Source organism: Charadrius vociferus, unplaced genomic scaffold (assembly GCF_000708025.1).
Source record: "Charadrius vociferus isolate BGI_N301 unplaced genomic scaffold, ASM70802v2 scaffold1028, whole genome shotgun sequence".
NCBI lineage: Eukaryota > Metazoa > Chordata > Aves > Charadriiformes > Charadriidae > Charadrius > Charadrius vociferus.
This window is the reverse complement of record NW_009649564.1, coordinates 772,072-790,998: the sequence shown is the minus strand read 5'-3', so window position 1 is coordinate 790,998 and position 18,927 is coordinate 772,072. Positions and strand designations below refer to the sequence as shown.

Below are 18,927 nucleotides of genomic sequence, written 5' to 3'. Positions count from 1 at the left end.
TTTTCTCAGATTGTGAACTGAAAGACGTTCTGACGTTAGAAATTCCCATAAGACAAGTTCTATATTCAGCTGTGATATTTATACAGTGCCTTCCAAATATGCCTAATACACAGTACACTGGTAAGCCACGGTACTTAAATAATTGACAGAGAAACACAATAGGATTCACTTCTGAAATTCCCAGATTTTTAGTCTGTTTGGTTCAATTTTCTCTTCCACACAGGTGAGAACGAGGGTTTTCAGAAAAAACGAAGAGGCAAAAAAACCTGATTCCACACTGCAATTCCACCGTAACACCTAGCAGAGACTCATTTCAAGGCATACAACCCCTTTAGTTTTTCTAGCCTCTTTCTGGAGTTTTACTTAATAATTCTCCAGACACTTTCGCTATCCACAAACTCCCAAACCAGCCGTGGTTCTTGTCAAAGGACATTTATCAAGGCCTCAAAGGGAGCCACCACCATCTGCAGGACGCTCAGCACTGGGGATGCATCCAACCTCCCAAGATGTACTCTAGTCGCAAGGGAACAGGCACAAGCCGAACATCTTCATACCTAAAGAACAGATGCTCTCCTCCTTTCAGTCAGGTTATGCACGCTCAGTTCTTACTGATGTTTTAGCTCCACTTAGTGGCCAGCAAGGCTCATTTAAAGCGCTGCCTTTCTCTTGAAACTACCGCTTTCCTCAAGAGTTGCGAGCAACAGAGATCTCCCCTGTGATCAGCATGAGCCAGGTTCGTGATCCACAGCTAAAAATAAATGTCAAGTCTGAACTCAGCAAACACTTACCTTGGCAGCAGCGGGGACCGGGGCTTTGGTTTTTCTTTCTCCTTTTCACGTTCCCTGTCCCTGTCCCGGTCTCGGTCTCTGTCCCGGTCCCTGTGCTGCCTGTCTTTCTCATCTCTCTTCACTCGTTCTCTCTCACGTTCCCACTCTTCTTTCCGCCGCTGGCGCTCCTTGTCACGCTCCCGCTCCCTTTCTCGTTCTCGCTCCCGCTGGCGCCGCTCTCGCTCCCGTTCTCGCTCCCTCTCACGTTCCCTTTCTCGTTGTCGGTTCTCTCTTTCCCTTTCCCGTTCTCGCTCTCTTTCCTTTAAAAAGAAAAGAGAAATCATTGTGACGCTGTGGTAATGCTCCTAATAAAGTGGGCAGCAAGGTTTCAAAGTCTTGGACTGCAAGCAGTTGCGTACACCCTCCCATGTTAGGGCAAAGTATCGAGATAAATAATTTGGAGCTTGCTGGCTATCACTGTTTGCTGAGCAGGCAGAAAGCGGAGAGGAACAAAATACCTCATCATATTCATCACAGTTGTAATTTTCAAAGGCAACAGCCAAAGATTAATTTGGCTTGTTATGCTTATTAAATAAATGTATTGATGTTTACAAGTATTTACTCTCCCTGCTAATCACGTTTATAACAAGCTAATTAACTTTACAAGCAAGCACCACGAAAATAATTGATGGTGCACCATGTGCAACAATAGTGAGGACAGGCTCCCGCTTATGCACCACTTCCGTAGAACAGCAAGGTCTTACAGCACAAGGAAAGCCACTTTTTAAAGGATGAGATGAATAGCAGTCGAATGCTCCCCATTGAGCAGGATCTGTTACTTTTGCCACTACTCTCGAGGCACAACGGTTTGCACGAAGGCAAAAGGAAGCGGAGGGAAAGGGTTCGTAGCCTTATTTTCATTGAGCTCAACACCTTACAGCAGTGCCCCACCAACCCACTGCATCTTGGACTTCAGCTACTGGCTGGGTGCCTTCCTCATCTGACTCAAAGCAACTAACGTGCAACTCCACCAGTGGCGGACAGTCATGCCAGAGCCTCCATCTGTACACAAAGCACGCCTGCCCAAATCTAATCCTTTCCATCTGTCCCAATAACTAACAAGCAAACTGTTCGTCATTCACGTTATTTCCTGGAAACTCCCTCCCTCTCCAAAATTTCCAAGAATGGCTGCAGATGCAGCCATCGGCACGGCACAGCTGCCTGGTACGCAGAGGAGCGGCCAGCGCACACAAAGAGGAACCGTCTTCCCACCTCAGACTTGCTTTTGCCTTCATCACGCTAAAACAGAGCGTCCTCCCATCCCTGCACCTAGAGAGCGTTCTGTGCAGTAATTAAGTAAAGATTTAACTACTCTTAAGAGACAACGTCTTCAACATACATGAAAAGTCCCGTTTCAAGCACTGCACTGGAAACATGACAAGCACCAGAAGTACCAGGAAGAAAGTTGAAAGGAAAAGCGTGGAAAGGGGTATTACCTTACTTACTCTGTAGTTACGGTAGGGATCTGGGTCTGTATACTGAACCCTGAAATTCTCATACTGCCCACCACGCCAGAACCGTTCTATTTCATAGTCATAATAGGGATCTGTATAGGGATCAAGCCTACAATGAAAAACAGGGAAGGTTAGAAAGGGAAATATCACCTTGTCACCATACAGAAACACTACGTATTCTAGGTAAGATCTTAGTCACTGTGCACCGACAAGAAAAAACATGTTCAACAGAGAATGACCGTACAAAGTGGTTTATTTTCTCCATATCCCAAAGAGACAGAAACAGTCTTTTTTAAGTGAAGCTTATCAGAGAAAAGCACAAACCTTTCTTGATAAACACAAAAAGAGAAACGCTACGAACCAAATCCATCCTTCAAATCAATGCGGTAAAAATGTCGAAATACCAATTGCTTTTTACAGCCACTTCAAACGTATGCAAATGTAACAGAACATGTTTTGCCTCATTGATTTAGAGCTGCGTTTTCTGTCCATGCACACACAGCTAATCTCAAGCACCCGCACATCAGAAGTGGAACGGATGGTGATCCCCTACTCCCCTGCCACCAGAGGCGATGGGTGCATCCCAGTGCCGCCAGCACAGGACACGAGCTGTCACTGAGCTTTCCACTGGGAAAAGCTAAGCTTTGGGGGCAGGCCAGCAACGCTCTGCCCCTACGCCTGGAATTACTCTGTGCAATGGAGGTAACTGCATCCGCAGCTGATATTCTCCAGTGGAAGACAGGTGCTGGCCCTCCAGCACACAAATGAACTGGCAAGCACACCCTGCTCAATTGCAAAACTGCAATTACTTTTGGAGAGGAAAAGGATCTAAACCCCACCCTCCTTAAGTCTGTAATATTTCCTCCATTTGATGATTTCTATTAACATTATTTGATGGTTTTAATTCACACACTCAACGCTATCCAATCCCTGCCAGCCACCTGGAGTGAAAATATCAGATCCATTGTAAAGATGGGGAGGTGGGTACAGGAAACAAGAAACTTCCAGGGCCACAGAGGAGGCAGTGGCAGAACTAAGTTCGTAAAGCAAGTTCTCCCAAATTCCAGATTATCTGTAATGAGACTCTGACTTGTAAGAGGTATAAAGGGCCCACTTTTGCATTTTAAAAAGTGCCAAATAATCTAAAACAGGCTAAAGATGTAAGTGCTGGCCTGCAAGTCAAGCGGCTACCTGTATTTCTTTTGGCACTTTTAAATGGTTTAAGATTTCTATTTTTGTCTGAGACAATAAGCCAAGGAAAAGTGTACACAGGAATCTTGAATACTGATGCTTAATTCAGCAACAAACTCCTGATGCCAACCAGACAACACTCTGGATTCAGTGACATCAGGTGTTCAAAGAGAGACAGAAAAATCTCGAGCTACATCAAAAAGGAAAGACTTTGCTTTTTAACCCAGCCTCAAATCCAGATCTCCCCGTTCCCTTCCTATAACATTTGTGGAGTTTCTATTCATTCAAACAAGAATCACTGCTGTGCATTTAGATAATTCAGTGCTTAAATCCTCAGGCAAATACTTGGTTTCACTCAAAAAATCAAATACATCCATTCAGTTAATAAACCACCCACCACACCTGGTGGGAGAGTGGTCTGTGGCCTAGGAAGTTTTTAGAAGTGCAATGGAGAAAGGAAAGGGAATATTTTCTTACAGTTTCAACAGTACTGGAATCAAAGACCTGCTTACCCATAGTTAATGTTTTCTTTGATGTCCACCTCCCTATAGTTTTTCAAAAAAGAAAAAGGGATTCATGAACTATTTAGACATCTTCACATGTCACAAGACAGTCCTGAAAGCATTTATTAACATCCCAGCTACAGCACCAGTGGCCAGTTTGCTGCAAGGTGTCAATCTGTGCGGTAAGGGGGGGGGGGTGGTGAGAAAAAACCCCACCATTTTCTCAAGTTTACAGCAGCAGCAATTTCAAAACTTTTGCCTTCACACACAATGAAGGTATTTTAATGCCACAGTCTGGTTATACATAAAGGTGCTTGAATTTTCAGGAATTCCATTTGTTTGATTACTTCTGTTTAACACTGGCTACATGCAACACATTTTCTCGACTATTAAAAAAAACCCCACAAACAAACAGAAATTCCTGTACCTAACACAACAATTCTTACATCAGTGAGGCAGTGGCATAAAACAACCGGGATGCTGATGTTATTTTTCGTATACAATCATAAAATAAAGATACTGTATGGTCAACCCACGGAGCAGTGGTGATAATAAGTCCCAGGCACATCTGAAAGCCTTCTCAGAGGAAGAGAAGACCAAGACACAGGAAAAAATTAGTATGGGGCAACTGTTTTGTTATAGTCCGCAGAGCTAAGTAGATAGCTTCTTTTTAAGACAGGGAAAGGAACGGCAGAGTAAATCAAAGTCTATTGAACAAAATCTTAACCTGCTCCTTTTCAGACTTTTTGTGTATTTCATTCATTCCAGAATAGACAGAACCAAGCCTTGCAAACACATTCTCTGCAAGTCACTAGAAATAATCCATAATCTGTACATGTAGGAAGAACAGAGGATGTGCGAGCAAGAGAGAAACGGAGGTTCACCTGTATTACCACAGAATACAAGCCTCAAAAATTGTTTTTCCATTCCCTTCCTTGTGTCAAGAACTACTAAGCAAGTCTCTCCAAGCTGACAATTCATCCTTGCACCTTCTTCTGCCTGCTCTCAGTTGTGACAGGAGAGTTTCTGAGGTCTCCAACATTTTGTTTTACATCCTTAAGAAACCAATCACCTAAACACTTAAGTTTAAGGTATTTGCTTTGGCCCAGGCTATGCCGTGGCAGCTAACAAGTTTGCTTTCTGACCAGTGTCTTACTAAGTAGTTTATCTGGGACTGGTCAAAATGTTTGTTAAGACCAGCTACTGTGCCAATGCCCTTGCGATTGAAAATCCAGCTGGTCAAAACAGTACAACTGCTGCCCTGAAGCTCTTGGACGTTGAGCATACCCCAGCTTTGCAACCCCAGCTTTAGCACTTTAAAACTCTCATGGATTGGAATAAGAAAAACAAGAGGAAAAAGGTCAGAAGAATACGCTGACATGAGGTAGGCAATGCACAACTAGATAGTGTCCTTGAGGGACAAGTATGCCAACAACATTGAAGGCAGAAAGGCTTAAAGACCACTGTAAAGGAAGGGAGCGTTGAACCAGAGTGAGTGGAAGCAGCTCAAGTTTTTAACCAGTGTACATACTGCTTAATGAAAGTTGTTTCCATTTTCTGAGGTGAGCATCCCTCCAGTTTGGAGGAACAAGTTAACTGAAGTCTGCCATACCGCACTACATTTCCCACCCACCTACTCCACGTAGCAAAAACAAGACTGCATCTTACGCTGGATCTCTGACGTCTCTGGTGATGCGGTAATTCCAGTCACGGAAAAACTCGTTTTCTTTGTCAAATTCACGCTCGTCTTCTCCAATAGTCACAGTGAACCTTTTCTCCTCAAAGTCAGGCTCCTGTTCTTTTCTCATAGTTGCCTTTTTTAATACCTGCCATAACAAAAATAAAAACATTGTAAAGAGAGAACATTTCTGAGGCAAATGGAAATTGCAGTATTAGAAATCCTTCACTTGGGAGAAACCTGCTCTTCAACTAAAGCATTGTTCTTCTGCCCAAGTCTCCATGAATGTGCAGGACACCGGAGTTTTCTTGACACAGAAAGTGTAATCCACTATTCCATCAGCTCAGAACAGCAGCAGACAGGCAATAAAAGTTTCACACATGCTGACCCCATTTTCTGCAATGATCAGACACGTGGATCCTACAGGTGCTGGAGAAATAAGCACTGAAGTAAGGGAAGCTTAAAAAGCTTTGCTTTGTGGAGGGCATGACTTCAAGGCCACAAATGTTCCCTAGCTCATATTAACACAAAAAACCCAAACCTGGATGCCAGCTCCTCTTGACTGTATAGCAACTGTGACATAAAACAAGACACAGTTAATAGGTCAAAAGGCAAAAGGAAGGCTTCTTAAAGAGACCAAGAAAATACATGCTCCAAGGAGCTCATCAAGCATCCTGCTCTCAATGAAACAGGCCAGTGGATTTTAGAGACAGTCAGCATACTTCCTGAGGATGCCATTTACCTCTTTAGCATGCCGGAGTCCTCTCTCCCAGGCACTTTCTGTTGGAGGGTCTGGAGGGGGTGGAGGTAAGATTTCATCAACAACTGGCCCTCCCTGTTAGAAAAGTGAGAAGAGAAAGGAGACAGATACTTCATTAGTTTTAAGCAGCAAACACATGCTTTGTAAACAATTACCCCCGAGTACCTCCAGATACTCCGGATATGTATCAGCAGGACATGGAAAATTATTCCCCTCTACTACCAAACTCAAGATCATCTTTTAAAAATCAGATATCCAATAGGTGTATTGAATTTTGCAGAAGTATTAGCTCAAACAAAATCTTCACTCGTCCTAGAGCAGGAGACAAAAGCTATGTGCAGAAGCCATAAAGTCACACAAAAGATGTCCATACCCAAGGGTTGGCTGGCATCAGTGGGTGAGGGCCAACAGGAGGAGCACCATTTGGGGAGAAGGGCTCAGGCTTGGAGATCAAGGAGTAGTTTCCTTTGTCATTCACGCCAGGGTGAATAAATCTACAGTTCATGCCCCAAGTACAGTGACCTGTGGAAATACAGTTCTGTTAGACCCCTGTATGCCTACAGCAAGTGTTTGTTCAGCCCCACAACCATTTAAAACCCATCAAGGAATAATGCTGTTTCAGACATGAGACTTTTCTTCTCTCCGACTTTGATGAGATTTACCTATTTCACACACGTGGAAAGACAGTCGCCACCTCACACCTTCCCAGAGAGGACAAATAGATCCAGTCTTGGATGGATGAACGTACAAGAACCTCATTACGGTGGGGAGAAGGGAGGGATGGCCGTATACACACCATTAAGCAAACGCGGTAATAAGTCTGTGAGGTCTTCAAGTTTTATTAATGATAAACACTTCAAGTTAGGAGCTTTACCTTTTACAGAAAACAATGCATATAACCTGACAGCAAAGAAAGCATCACAGTGCGTTCAAAACAAACAGCTCTCTGGCAAGGCACGAAATACATCAAAGCTTTCTCTCCTACTGACTCCGCAGGCTTGCCAGCACAAAGCAGGAAAGGAGACATCACTACGGAGGGCAGCAGACAAATCTGAAGCTGCTCATTAGCTTCAGGTACCACCTCCAAAGAGATGGTAACGCTCAGGGGTCTCTAACAGAATACAAAGCCAATTCCCAACTTAAATTTAGCTTGCCTTAGAAACAAACCCCATTTTTTTTTTTTTCTTCTGGCAATTCACTCAACATCAGGCAACAGATATTTTGCAGACTTCCCAGCAGACAACTGCATCACAAAGTCATTGCTAGTTCTGTGCAAGCTCAGACATTAGCACATTGACTTTAGAGGCAATGGAGCAGTTAACACTGCTGTGGACCAAGGAGGAATCCCTGATCTCTGCTGGCTAGGCAACACAGAAATTCACACTGCACCCGGGTCCCTGGAAACGCTCCTCATCAGTCCCAGATTAACCACGTTCTCGGTCAGAGGTAACACTGGATGCTTTTGGTTCTGATACTGACAAACACCACGAGAGCACAAATCCCTTTGCACCGCACATCATGGAGCAACACATCCTTTCTCGACACCTGAGCACTGGGTGTAGGGGCTGTCAGACACCTATGCAAACACTTACTATTCCTACCGAAGCGTCAAGGCGAATGATAACCTGGATAAGTACGGGGCCCTGCTATGTATGTCAAGGTGGCTACACATCAAACTACTTCACTGGAAGGCTTCGCAAGCTATTCATTCATGCCACTGGAACAGCCAGAGCCACGCGAGCACTCCTCAGACACAGGAAGGCAAAAATCTGCATGTCTTCAAGCTCCCAGGTGAGCCGTGCCCGATCTCCCTGGTGGCAAGAAAGCCTTTAAGGGGCAAGCAAGAGCGAGTGTCAACGTTATCTGAACCAACGCCAAATCAAAGAAAAACAACTGCAGCAGGAGATCCTGCAGTCTGAACTTTGACTCAGGCAAATATTTCCATGCTGCATGGAGGTGTACGTCACGCTAAGGATTCAGGAACAAACACCTCTCCTCACCGAGGGACTTCCCTGTTCCACCATCCTCACCAACACATTTGTGTCTCAGCACAGGCAGAAAATTTGGTACCGGAAGACATTCAGGAAGGCAAGTACGTGATATCTGATGGTCACGTCTCCGGAAACCCCCTAAGCAGTTCCCTACATTACGTAGGCCGCTGACGCAAGGAGTAAGAGACTCCACCCTGTTCTCCACCCTTCTTTTAATTTCAGATTTTCATAAATTGTTTCAAGGGCGATTGTAAATAAAACCAAGTAAATGAGTAAACACGAAGTGAGATGAAGCTGAAGGAAGAGGAAGAGAGCTATAATCAGTTTAACTAAGAAAACATTTATAAAACCTACTCTCTACACTAAAAAAAAAAAAAAGCATGACAGTCTAAGATAGCGATTGTGCAGTTGCACAAACCTGGGGAATGTCCTATTAAGAATAATAATAATAAAAAAGAAATACACTTGGTTAAATTTAAAAGTCTCAGGTCTCATTCTCAGTAAGAAATACTTTTTATGACTTCCCACCCCAATTCCTTCCTGACAATCCCAAACACATTTCATAAATGTGGTATCTGATACAGCATGGAGCAATCTTCCGGCTTGAGGAAAATGCTTCTGTTTACATGAGGATTATTTTTTCCCAGCTGACCATTTCCTCAGCCCAGTGGAAATACTGGTCACCAGCACATCTCACCATGTCAGGTCCAATGTCACCCCTCGAGCACACCGTCTCGCTGGGGTTTCTGGGTTGCTTCTGAAAACAGCTATACATGAGTTACCAACACCTGACAACTACATAAGCAACACAGGAACCTGGTCACCAGAGGCATCTTCAGGGGCTGCAGCAGCTTGGTGGATGTCAACATGATGTCACATCAATATTTCTTACCAGGAAGCAGTATTTCTAGCCCTATTTTTGATTTTTAAATTTCATCAAATGTCTTTTAATAACTGGGGAAGTGAGATGGATAGGGGATTGCAAGAAACAATTATGTTTTGGCAAGGCATGAGTTTGATAAGAAATAACGAGTATTTGCCACTTTTGTTTTCCGCAGAATAACCTCTAAGCAACAGCTGATTGTTAAATCAGCCCCAGCAGTTTTATTCCATGCTGTTTTAAAAACACTAGCATGTTTTCCTTTGTTTACTTCTACTGGGCTCACCATACTTAGGGCAAAGCAATTTTTGCATATTGGCTCTATGTAAATTCAGCATCTGGCCACCAAGGAACAGAAAGGTGATACTGAGGATGCCTGGGGCAGAGTTTATCAAGTAGACAGCAGCTTAATGGATACAAAACCAAACAAGAAAAATTACAGCATCTTTGTTTTCTTCCACCATTACAGCATGTCATTACCTTTCATGAAGAATCGGCAGGTGGGACGTGGCCTCACTTTTCTGTCGCTGGGGTCTTTAACTTCTCCTTCTTCCAAGTCATCATCCTGGAACAGACAGACAAGCTGACATTTCACGTGGTGCGTTTTCTGCAGCGACTTGACATTTCACAATATGGTCAAATATCAGTCACTGAAAACACACCCTGGAGCAAAACACAAGAGAAAAGCAATATAAAGTTACAAGAAATACCCCTGAGCATCTTCACAATGTACTGCTACAAATAGCAAGATGCATCAACTTCACTGTTTCAAAGGTGACTGCAAGACCCTTCAACTGTTACGGATATCTTGGTGCCACACTACAGACCAAGGTTTCAAGCTGCATCATTTTATCCAATATACCCTTAAAGGCTCAAAATCCACAGTACAGTGGATTAAGCTCTTATACCTCAGCTGAACGAGGCTGGCTGTGCACTTTTAGCTGACATGCAAGGCAGTTAGAGGCAGCTTCACAATATTTCGAGGCAAATGAACTAAATCACATTGCCTTTCCTTCCACAGGCTAAGGGCACACACAGACAGCTGCCGCAGCTCCGCTGGCATGGGTAATACCACTACCCTTCAGAGCCTTTAAACTGTATGTCCCCTACTCAGCACTCACGTCATCCCTATTTAGTTCAAGCCAGCTCCTTCTGTTCATTGATTTAAAATACACAGTGGCATTCCTTCACCCAATACGGACATCACATACCTATACATCAAGTTCTGAAGGATTAAAATAAGTAATTATAAAATGCTTCCCCACAATGCTGAATGACAATCTTGCACATATGCTATTCAAGAAAAAAGTCATCCATGTTTCTTCCAGTCCTCTCTGGCAACAACTTGACACCTTCCCTTCTACTCCTCAGCTCCACATGGGAGTTGTGAATCAGCTCTAAGAAAACTCTACGTTATCCCCAGGCACAGCCGCCCCAGGAAGAAATTCTGGGAGATGGAGGTTGCTTCAAAGATTAACAACCAGTGGGGATGAGCATGAAATAACAGTCATGAAACATCTCCAGAAGAAAGTTGTTGAAACTTTGAAGTACCAGCCTTTGCCTTTGTTCTCCAGGGGAAAAAAAAAAAAAAAAAAGCCTTTCCTGGCTTCATCAGGCTGCATCTGAAAAGTCAAAAGGAGCTAAAAAGAGGTGGTGATGCAGAAGGCAAAGGCATACACGACCAGAGAGTTTTCAGAGGTATCTGGCAAGGAAATCAGTTATTTATCCCAAAAGGCATCCTGGCCTTCCCTCAGTCTGCCTCCATTTCACTGCCACAGACGTTTTCAGCATACGAAACACATCTGAAGAGGGAGCATCTGGTGGAGGCCTTCCCTTTGCGTGGCAATCGCAGCAACAGCAGTTGTCTACATGGAAAAGATTAAGAAAGTTATGTACTTTGATCAATTTAGCAGCTGGAAAGGAGGAAAAACCATCACTCGGCTGTAGATAAACAAAGGACGCACAGAGAGATGCATTAACAGCCTCTTCTGCTGCATTCCTCTGAGGGCAATACAAGGAGAGCTCTCCTGAACAAGAGCAGATTTTAAAGACTACACGTATATTCAAATCAAAATTTGCATTAATATTCCCTCCCTCCAAGACAAAACTCTGAAAGTAGAACAAAATGCAGAGATTTAACAGTTTCCCTCAAAGCTGGGGATGGCATTCAACAATGCATGAATGGTATAACCAGCTCAACTCTGCTTCTTTCAAAAGAACCGTGTGAAGTCTTTGCAAATGCTGTACTTGAACAAAAGGGGAAGTATTTATTTCTGTGAGGTCTCCTTGGAATCAGGCAGCTGGGAACCCTGTTATGAGTTAATGTATGAAAACCAGAGTACAGATCCATCTTGTGCTTTGTAAGGAGAGCCTCCCAAGAATGCCTTAGACTCTAAAGGAAAGCATTCATATTTTAATCAAGAAGCAGGCATGGAGTCAGGGCTCCAGAATTTTTTTTTTCCCCTGCCTGGACTCTCCCACAACACGCTGAAATTCTTTCTAACTGAATCAGAAATACACAAAAGTTTTGGCACGTAGGTATGCGTTTAACAAAATCACCTGCCAGAATGGGCACAACGAGAAAAATCACATCATCTTTTTTAAGCAACAGAACTCGTCAAAGCACCTTTAGAGTAAAAGATACACAATACACGACTCTTCAATAAAACGGGAGCAGGTTATCTCCACAGCGAGGCCCCGCGACCTTCCTGAGCACCCGGCCGGGTCAGCTACACACCAATGGCGACTGGAAGGCAACACCATATCCCAAGTCTGAACACTCCCCTCCCTGAATGAGAAGCCCCACCAGTGACCCCATCCGCTGTCCACTGCTTCCTTGCCTGGTCACCAGGGTATTCTCACAACACTGCCCCAACCTAGTCTAGCTGTGCAGGACCACTTTTTGGCACAGAGAGGGAAGAGCAGAGCCAGTCAGGTGCTCTGGATCGGCCATTTCTCTACAGTGTGCTTTTCACTAATGCTATTCAGATTCAAGTAAGGTGTCCACCAGACCAGGAACCCACAGAAGGGTTTCTACTCTACTGCTAGAATAGCCTTGTCCTGTTTTCTTCTGCCTGTAAGAAGGAAACTGTATTAAGCTATATTAAACACAACTGCTGTATTGCAGTGCTTCCTACCCAAAGACAAACATGGATAAATAGTGCTATTTGCCCTAATCACTAATGCAATTAAACCCAGTTTTCGATTTTTCTAAATGGCTGCGTTTGTTCTCGGCTGTGAAACAGCAGCTACTGGGACTGCACAGCCCTGAACACATCACTCAAACCACGCGCAGGGGCTGCCTGGTTAGGCACTTCCCAGAAAGCTCAGCACCCTCCGTTCCTCTTCCACACGCTTCCAAAGAGCTCAGGGCCACGGACTTTCCGCACACACCTGACGCCCCGAGCACACGGCAGCCACTCTACAGCACCAGCCTCTCAACCTAAACTGATGAGACAGCTTATGAATGCCTAATCCATGGCTAAGTAATTTGCTGTCAGCATCATTCAAAAGTCCTCTGAGAGCTGAGGTAGAACAGTTTCTTAAAGCACTGGAGTCCTTCCATATTCAACAGGAACAAATCTTATTTCTGATGGCTCTGACGATATTTGGCACAAAGCTTTTCTATAGTACATGGCGCTAAGACATCCTAGCCACGGAGTTTAGGACTTGGTACATAGTATGGTCTTACCTCCAAAGAAAAAGTGTTACTTGCACACTGGGGACACAGCTAACAGATATTCATGTCAAAGACTAAAGAAGGCATGGCAGTCTAACAGCCAAACTGTTCTGAAACAGGCAGACAGGTCTCTCCCGCAGGACTCTGCCCACCTCAGACCAGCTCTTACTTACATCAATTTCTCCATCATCAATTTCTCCATCATCTTCTTCTTTCTTCTTCTCCTTGAGGGGATCCTGGCCATCCTTTTCATCATCACTTTTACTGCTGGATTTTTTCTCGTCTTCATGGGCATCATCTCCTTTCTCCTCTTCCTCATCATCCTCACCAGCAGCTTTCTCACCATCCTCCTCTGCAGCAGCAGCACTTGGTTCCTCAGGAACTTCCTCATCATAGTCCAACTCGTGCTCATCTAGTTCACGGGTGACAGAGGATGCTTCATCACCAAGGTCATTTGTCCTGTCTTCTTCCTCTCCTTTGCGAGGCAGAGGGCTCTTCAGCTCCCCACTCTGTTCATTGTTGTCAGACTCCTGAGACTTGGTTTCACTTAAGCGGTCCTCTTCATCCGAGTGATTCTCCTCTTCACCATGACTCAGTCCCCTGGCTGCATCCTCCTCCTCCTCTCCCAGGACACTGCCTTGCCCACCCTCTCCATCAAGTTCCCGGTCTGAACCACTTTCCTTAAGGACTTCGTCATCGGAAAGTTGCTGGTCCTCTTCATCAGGAGAGCAGGGGTTTCGCTCAGGGCTGTCGGAAACGTCCATCAGTACCCAATAGTCTGCAGAGAAAATAACACTTGTTACGGGGAAACAAGCTGGGAAATCAAGAAAGGTTCACCCTGCAGAAATTGTACTTTTGTATTTTACCTCCTAAAGAAGAAAAGGTTGCTTGAACTCATGAACATGTTTTATCACAGTACCTTCGAGAAGGGAATACAGAGTTTAAACTGCATAAAGAACTGATTCCAATATTGTGCCAGACTAGATAAGCGTGCTACCCTTCACACACAATGACAGAGCTCGAGGCTGGAGTTTCATCTCCAAGCTCTAACAGGTGAGGCCACACAAGCACTCCCACCAAATCACCGTTAGAAATCCCAAGGTAGCCGCCTCACCTCAGGCACAATCAGTAGTGGCATTTCTTCTGTGAACAAGTCAGAACATAAGGCCAGGTTTTCAGGGTATTTTGTAACCACTGCTGCAGATTGCACAGACTCCTGAAGAGGGACAGGAGCACAACTTAGAGTGATGCTAGAAAAACAGCCTATATATTTACAGTGCTTGTTACACCGCATCCAGAATAGATATGAAAGAAAGGAGTGTATGCGTTCATGAAAACTCGTGGATTTTTAATCAGGTTTAATTTAGACAGTGCACGTATTGCCATCTAATCTCCACTTGCTTTATACAGTAAAGATTCAAAATTCCTTCAAAGAAGGAGATCAACTTCATAACTGTCTGCACCATGCACTTTTGCTAGAAGCTCAGTATGAACATGTGCTTGGTATAAATTAAAAATTAGACATCTGCTTAGAATAAGCATAATAAATACAAAAGAAAGGGACAAGATGTAAAGCAGGAAAAACCCCAGCCCATACGTCTATTTATTTTACTCCAAAAACAAAAAAAACCCCACATTAATTATAGCAGAACTGTCTGACCCAAGGAACTGGTTGAGCTCTCTCCTACTAGGAAGATTACTGGTTCACATCTAGACAAAACCTCTTGGTAATTAAAAACTCTTACCCTTCAGCTGTGGTCTTTTGCTGTAGCATGTCCCTACCCCTATAAACAACGATGGCAACTCCTTCCTCGCTCCCCTCAGCAATAACCAACAGTGCCCGGCTGCCCGAGAAGAGCCCAAGCTGAGAAAGGTATCTCAGCAGGTTTTCCAGCACCGAGGCGGCCAATGCTTAGAGAGATAAAAGCACCCACCACAGTTCTCTGGTTGTGTCAGAGGAACAGTTCAACAGAGGCATCGGCGCCTCTCAAGGTTGCACCTTTCCAAGGGACTAAATTCACCCTTTCAGTATATGCCACCTCCTCCTCCAAACCCAAAAGTCTGTATAGGAACAAGCCTGGGCAGCCATCAGACAGAAATGAAAAGCTAAAGACAAACTCAAGGCTTACAGAAGCATACTTAGGGCTAAAGAAAAGCCACGGAGTTACAAATCAACAGGATTTCTTCACTGTATCGTATTTTACTTCAGCTGCTCCTACCTACAACCTCCCTGCAAGCACATTTACTGCTGACGCAATAAAAACATGGCATAAGTGACCAGATTTTCACCTGTTATTTTTAAGACCCTTGGAGCAGAAATGCTACAAATACAAGACTCTGGTAGCTCCTTTAAACACATCCAGCAATCCTTTATGAAATAAAAGTTATTACCACTAGGCAGCTCTGTGCTACTTAACCTTTTTTTGACCCACCCCGTCACTCTTCTCTGCTACGCTCCTCTGACTGGTTCTGCATAGTAAAGGTTATTATTTACCATCAAAGAGCAAGAACAGACAGGCAGAAGGCACAGCAACCACAGCATCCAAACAGACTGCCATGCACCGTAAACACGACCAAAGCAAATCCAAGACTTCACAGCATCCGAAACCCAAAACATTTTGAAAACGACGGAATTGGGGATCTCAGTGCTGAAATACAGCAGGAGGGTAAGCGCAGAGAACATGCGGCGACTCTGCTGTGTGTTAAGAGCCCATGCCTGGAAATCAGGAAGGCATTACAACTCAGTTACCCGTGCTACTCATCTGCTTCTTCATAAACTTGCCAGGACCAGGGCTGTTGTATTTATGTCTTGTACACTGCCAGATGTCCTGTCATCACTGAGATAACATCTCTTGCCTTCGCTGTAGTGAAGACGTTATTAGCTGGTATTTGCAGCAAACTCTCAAGATGAAAGTCACACTCGAGAAAATGCTGCTCGTTATACTACGGGAAGTCTGCAGAGAAGGAGCTGAGAACATTTCTCAAAAATAAAAAAGAAAAAACACTCCCAGAAGTAGTACAAGTCTGTGTGTTAGTACCCAACAACTTTCCTCTCTTTCCAAGTCTTCAAAGTCCTGCACAAATATTAGCTAATGGATAAATGAAAGGATGATCTAAACATTCAACAGGGCCCTGAGGAGCAGAAGAATCATGTTTTGAGCTTCCTATCAGCTACTCACTTCTTCGCTCATTTGAAGAAGTTTGCTCTTGCTCACAACCAAAGTTGTGATGTTACTGAAAAATTAAAAGCCAAATTAAAAGACAGCAACTGCCTCCTGGTGATAGTGGCTCTGGGCAGTTAAATAGGATGTAATCTGAAACAAATTATATTCTTACTGAGTATATAAAGGTTGATGCTGAGATCATAAATGCTTGCATAAATTGTTACTGGCTTTAAAAGCAAGTTTATGGCAGTAATTTTAACGGCCTAAGTGCCTGAGAAGTTACACTTTGCGTGCATGCAGAACAACTTAGTGTATTACATCTGAAAGGTCAGCCTTAAGAGGCCAGTAGAAATATATAAGCTGTCAAGTGCAGATGTATTCAGGAAATTTGTTTTCTGATTTCTTGCAAATAAGCAGCACCAAAGAAAAAGCGTTTAAGTGAACCATATGCCTTTCTGGATTCGACACCGAGACCTTTAGAGTGATGGGGGAAAACAAATATGAACGCATTCTCACCACCAGCTAAGGTGATAAGAATAAAACATTCACCTCCACTGGCAGCTATTAAAGTTATTATAAAAATCCAGTGCATCTGTCAGTTACAGTAATTTCCTATTAATTTCCATCAGCAGAAATTATAAGAAATACAATAAATGACAGCCCAAATGAAAAGATCTCATAAAAACCAGGCAGTCCATTTTTGATGAGTATTTCCCTGCAAGTTTCCCTTTGGCAACAGGCCTTATGCCCTCCCCGGCACCTCTGTCTGCACAGGCAGCGAAGCAATGCACAGAAGCGCTTATATAGCTCCTACACCACCTCTTACACGGAATAATTTCGGTGACAGCCACAGTTCAGCCAGTTTTCAAGGCCTATTGCTTCAAGTTCACCAGTAGGCAAGAAAAGATACCCCAAGACCAAGGAGTCAGAGTTTTTGCTTCAATCTTACGTGCAACTGCATGGGAATGCCCCAAAGCAAGCCCATGGTATGAAAGGTGAAATGAGAAGCAGAAAAAAAAACCAACCAGAGAGATGGAAATGAAAAGAAAACTGTCAGACTAATGATGGAACAAGACTAGACAGCATTTCTGCTGCACGATGGAAGGTTACTGCTCTAGCAGCCATCCAGAAGTCAGGCTAGTCTTTCCCTCACTCACGGTCACAGCAACTCTTCCTGCAACGGGGGAGATCAAGAAAATAACGTGCCCTTCAGCCACTCCTTAGTCCTGTGCAGCCCCAAGGCTCCGCGCCCAGGAGGAGAGCAAGGGAAGGCGGCGTAGCATCCCAATAACAAGCTTTTGGGCACCAGCAATGTTGCAGAAGCACGGTCTGAGATGGGATGCCTTATCGCTGAGCAAATCAGTATTACTTGTAGTCACTTGTTTGCAGAAAAAAGAAATAATTGAATGTTACAAAAGGCAAGAGTATCAAAGTAAGAATTTTGTGAAGTGCTAGAGTACTTGTTATAGTCACTCCAACTTCCTTTCAAGCTCCAAAGGATTTGTTCTTTGCGTGCAGCAAGTTTAACTACAGTTTAAAGTGCACGTCCCAAGCTGCCTTAGAATAATCTGCAAATCACAGTTTATCCCAAATCTCTGCAATCCTGCAAGGGTTTTTTGAGGTGTTTTTTTGGGGATGATGTTTGGTTTTTTTATTTGGACTTTTTTGCTTTCCACTCTCCTTTAATTACACATACAGGCAAATACCAAAAAATCTAAGAAAAATGACTACATGGAAGATTATCAAATTGAGCAACACTGACATAAGTGGTAGAGCAGAAATCCACATGTTTTATCCCTCATCATAAGCTTGGAATTTGTGTGCCTTAAAACCAAGCGAGTTTTTTTACTGTCTTCAAAACCAGTTATAAAAGCAAAAAATTAACTTCTAACCTACAGATAAGATTGTTTGACTTGTAGCTTAGGATGATGGGGCAAGAACCAGGTATATAATAATGCTTCTCATTTAACAGTGTTTTACCTTCAGAGATGTTTTTAAAATTGCAGGCAGTTGAGGTAAAGCTGACTTGGTCTAACCTGCAAAACACATTCTGTTACAAAACTGACTTGATTTGCACAAAGTGTGTCAAATTTTCATTTTCTGCATGTCTGAAGCAGACTAGTTCAGAACAGGTCACTAAGCGTTTCAGACGAGGCTTACAAAACCCTCACTTTGCCAGGCTAAACAAGTTGGTACAGCCTTTCCATTGAGAGGATTAGGAGCAAATGCAATAGTAGGGTGCGCTTGCAGCCAGAAGCATGTATTTTACTGTCTCTAGAATCACTTGTGCTTGCCTCATTGAGTTGAAAACCCCTCAAAAGCAGCCCACATATTCTCAGTAAAGAAACTGAGCATTTGGCAGCTAAACTTTCCAGCCATCCCACCTGCAGTAAGCACATGCCATCCTCCTAGGTGTGAGCCACATAGCACTTGCTGTCCCCACAGATAACACTCAGGTCTAGGAAGACCTTCCCTCCAGCTGCTTCTTTTGGGTCCTCATGCCCCTACTGGTAGCTTGCAATGTCCCTGCCGGTGCTGTGACCCAGCAGTATTAAAGACAGTCTACCAAAAAAAATAAAGTGAAGAAATCCCCTAAATAAGAGGCCTGGGGCTTTATCCTCCTGTTTTCAATGGCAGTACCTTTGCATCACGCTCAGCAGCCCAAGCAGAACCCAACTGCACTCAGCTACACCTGAGAACACAAGGCAGTTTTTGCAAACTTAAGTTTGACCCTTCTGTCACCACCTATCTAGAAATGATGGAGAGCACTCTGAAGAGACATGCCTAGCATCATCTAGGA

General features: G+C 43.8%; 1 protein-coding gene across 1 annotated transcript in view; it reads right to left on the bottom strand.

Moving 5' to 3' along the window:
- Positions 1-13,727, bottom strand: part of ZC3H18 (zinc finger CCCH-type containing 18) — a 40,876-nt gene extending 27,149 nt beyond the window's left edge. The window contains exons 1-7 of the mRNA XM_009890042.1: positions 13,137-13,727; positions 9,765-9,849; positions 6,787-6,935; positions 6,396-6,488; positions 5,644-5,801; positions 2,273-2,390; positions 789-1,087 (exon numbers count right to left, since the gene is read on the bottom strand). Of these exons, the coding sequence (XP_009888344.1) occupies positions 789-1,087; positions 2,273-2,390; positions 5,644-5,801; positions 6,396-6,488; positions 6,787-6,935; positions 9,765-9,849; positions 13,137-13,727 (1,493 nt within the window). The remainder of the gene's footprint in view (positions 1-788; positions 1,088-2,272; positions 2,391-5,643; positions 5,802-6,395; positions 6,489-6,786; positions 6,936-9,764; positions 9,850-13,136) is intronic.
- Positions 13,728-18,927: the final 5,200 nt, after the last annotated feature.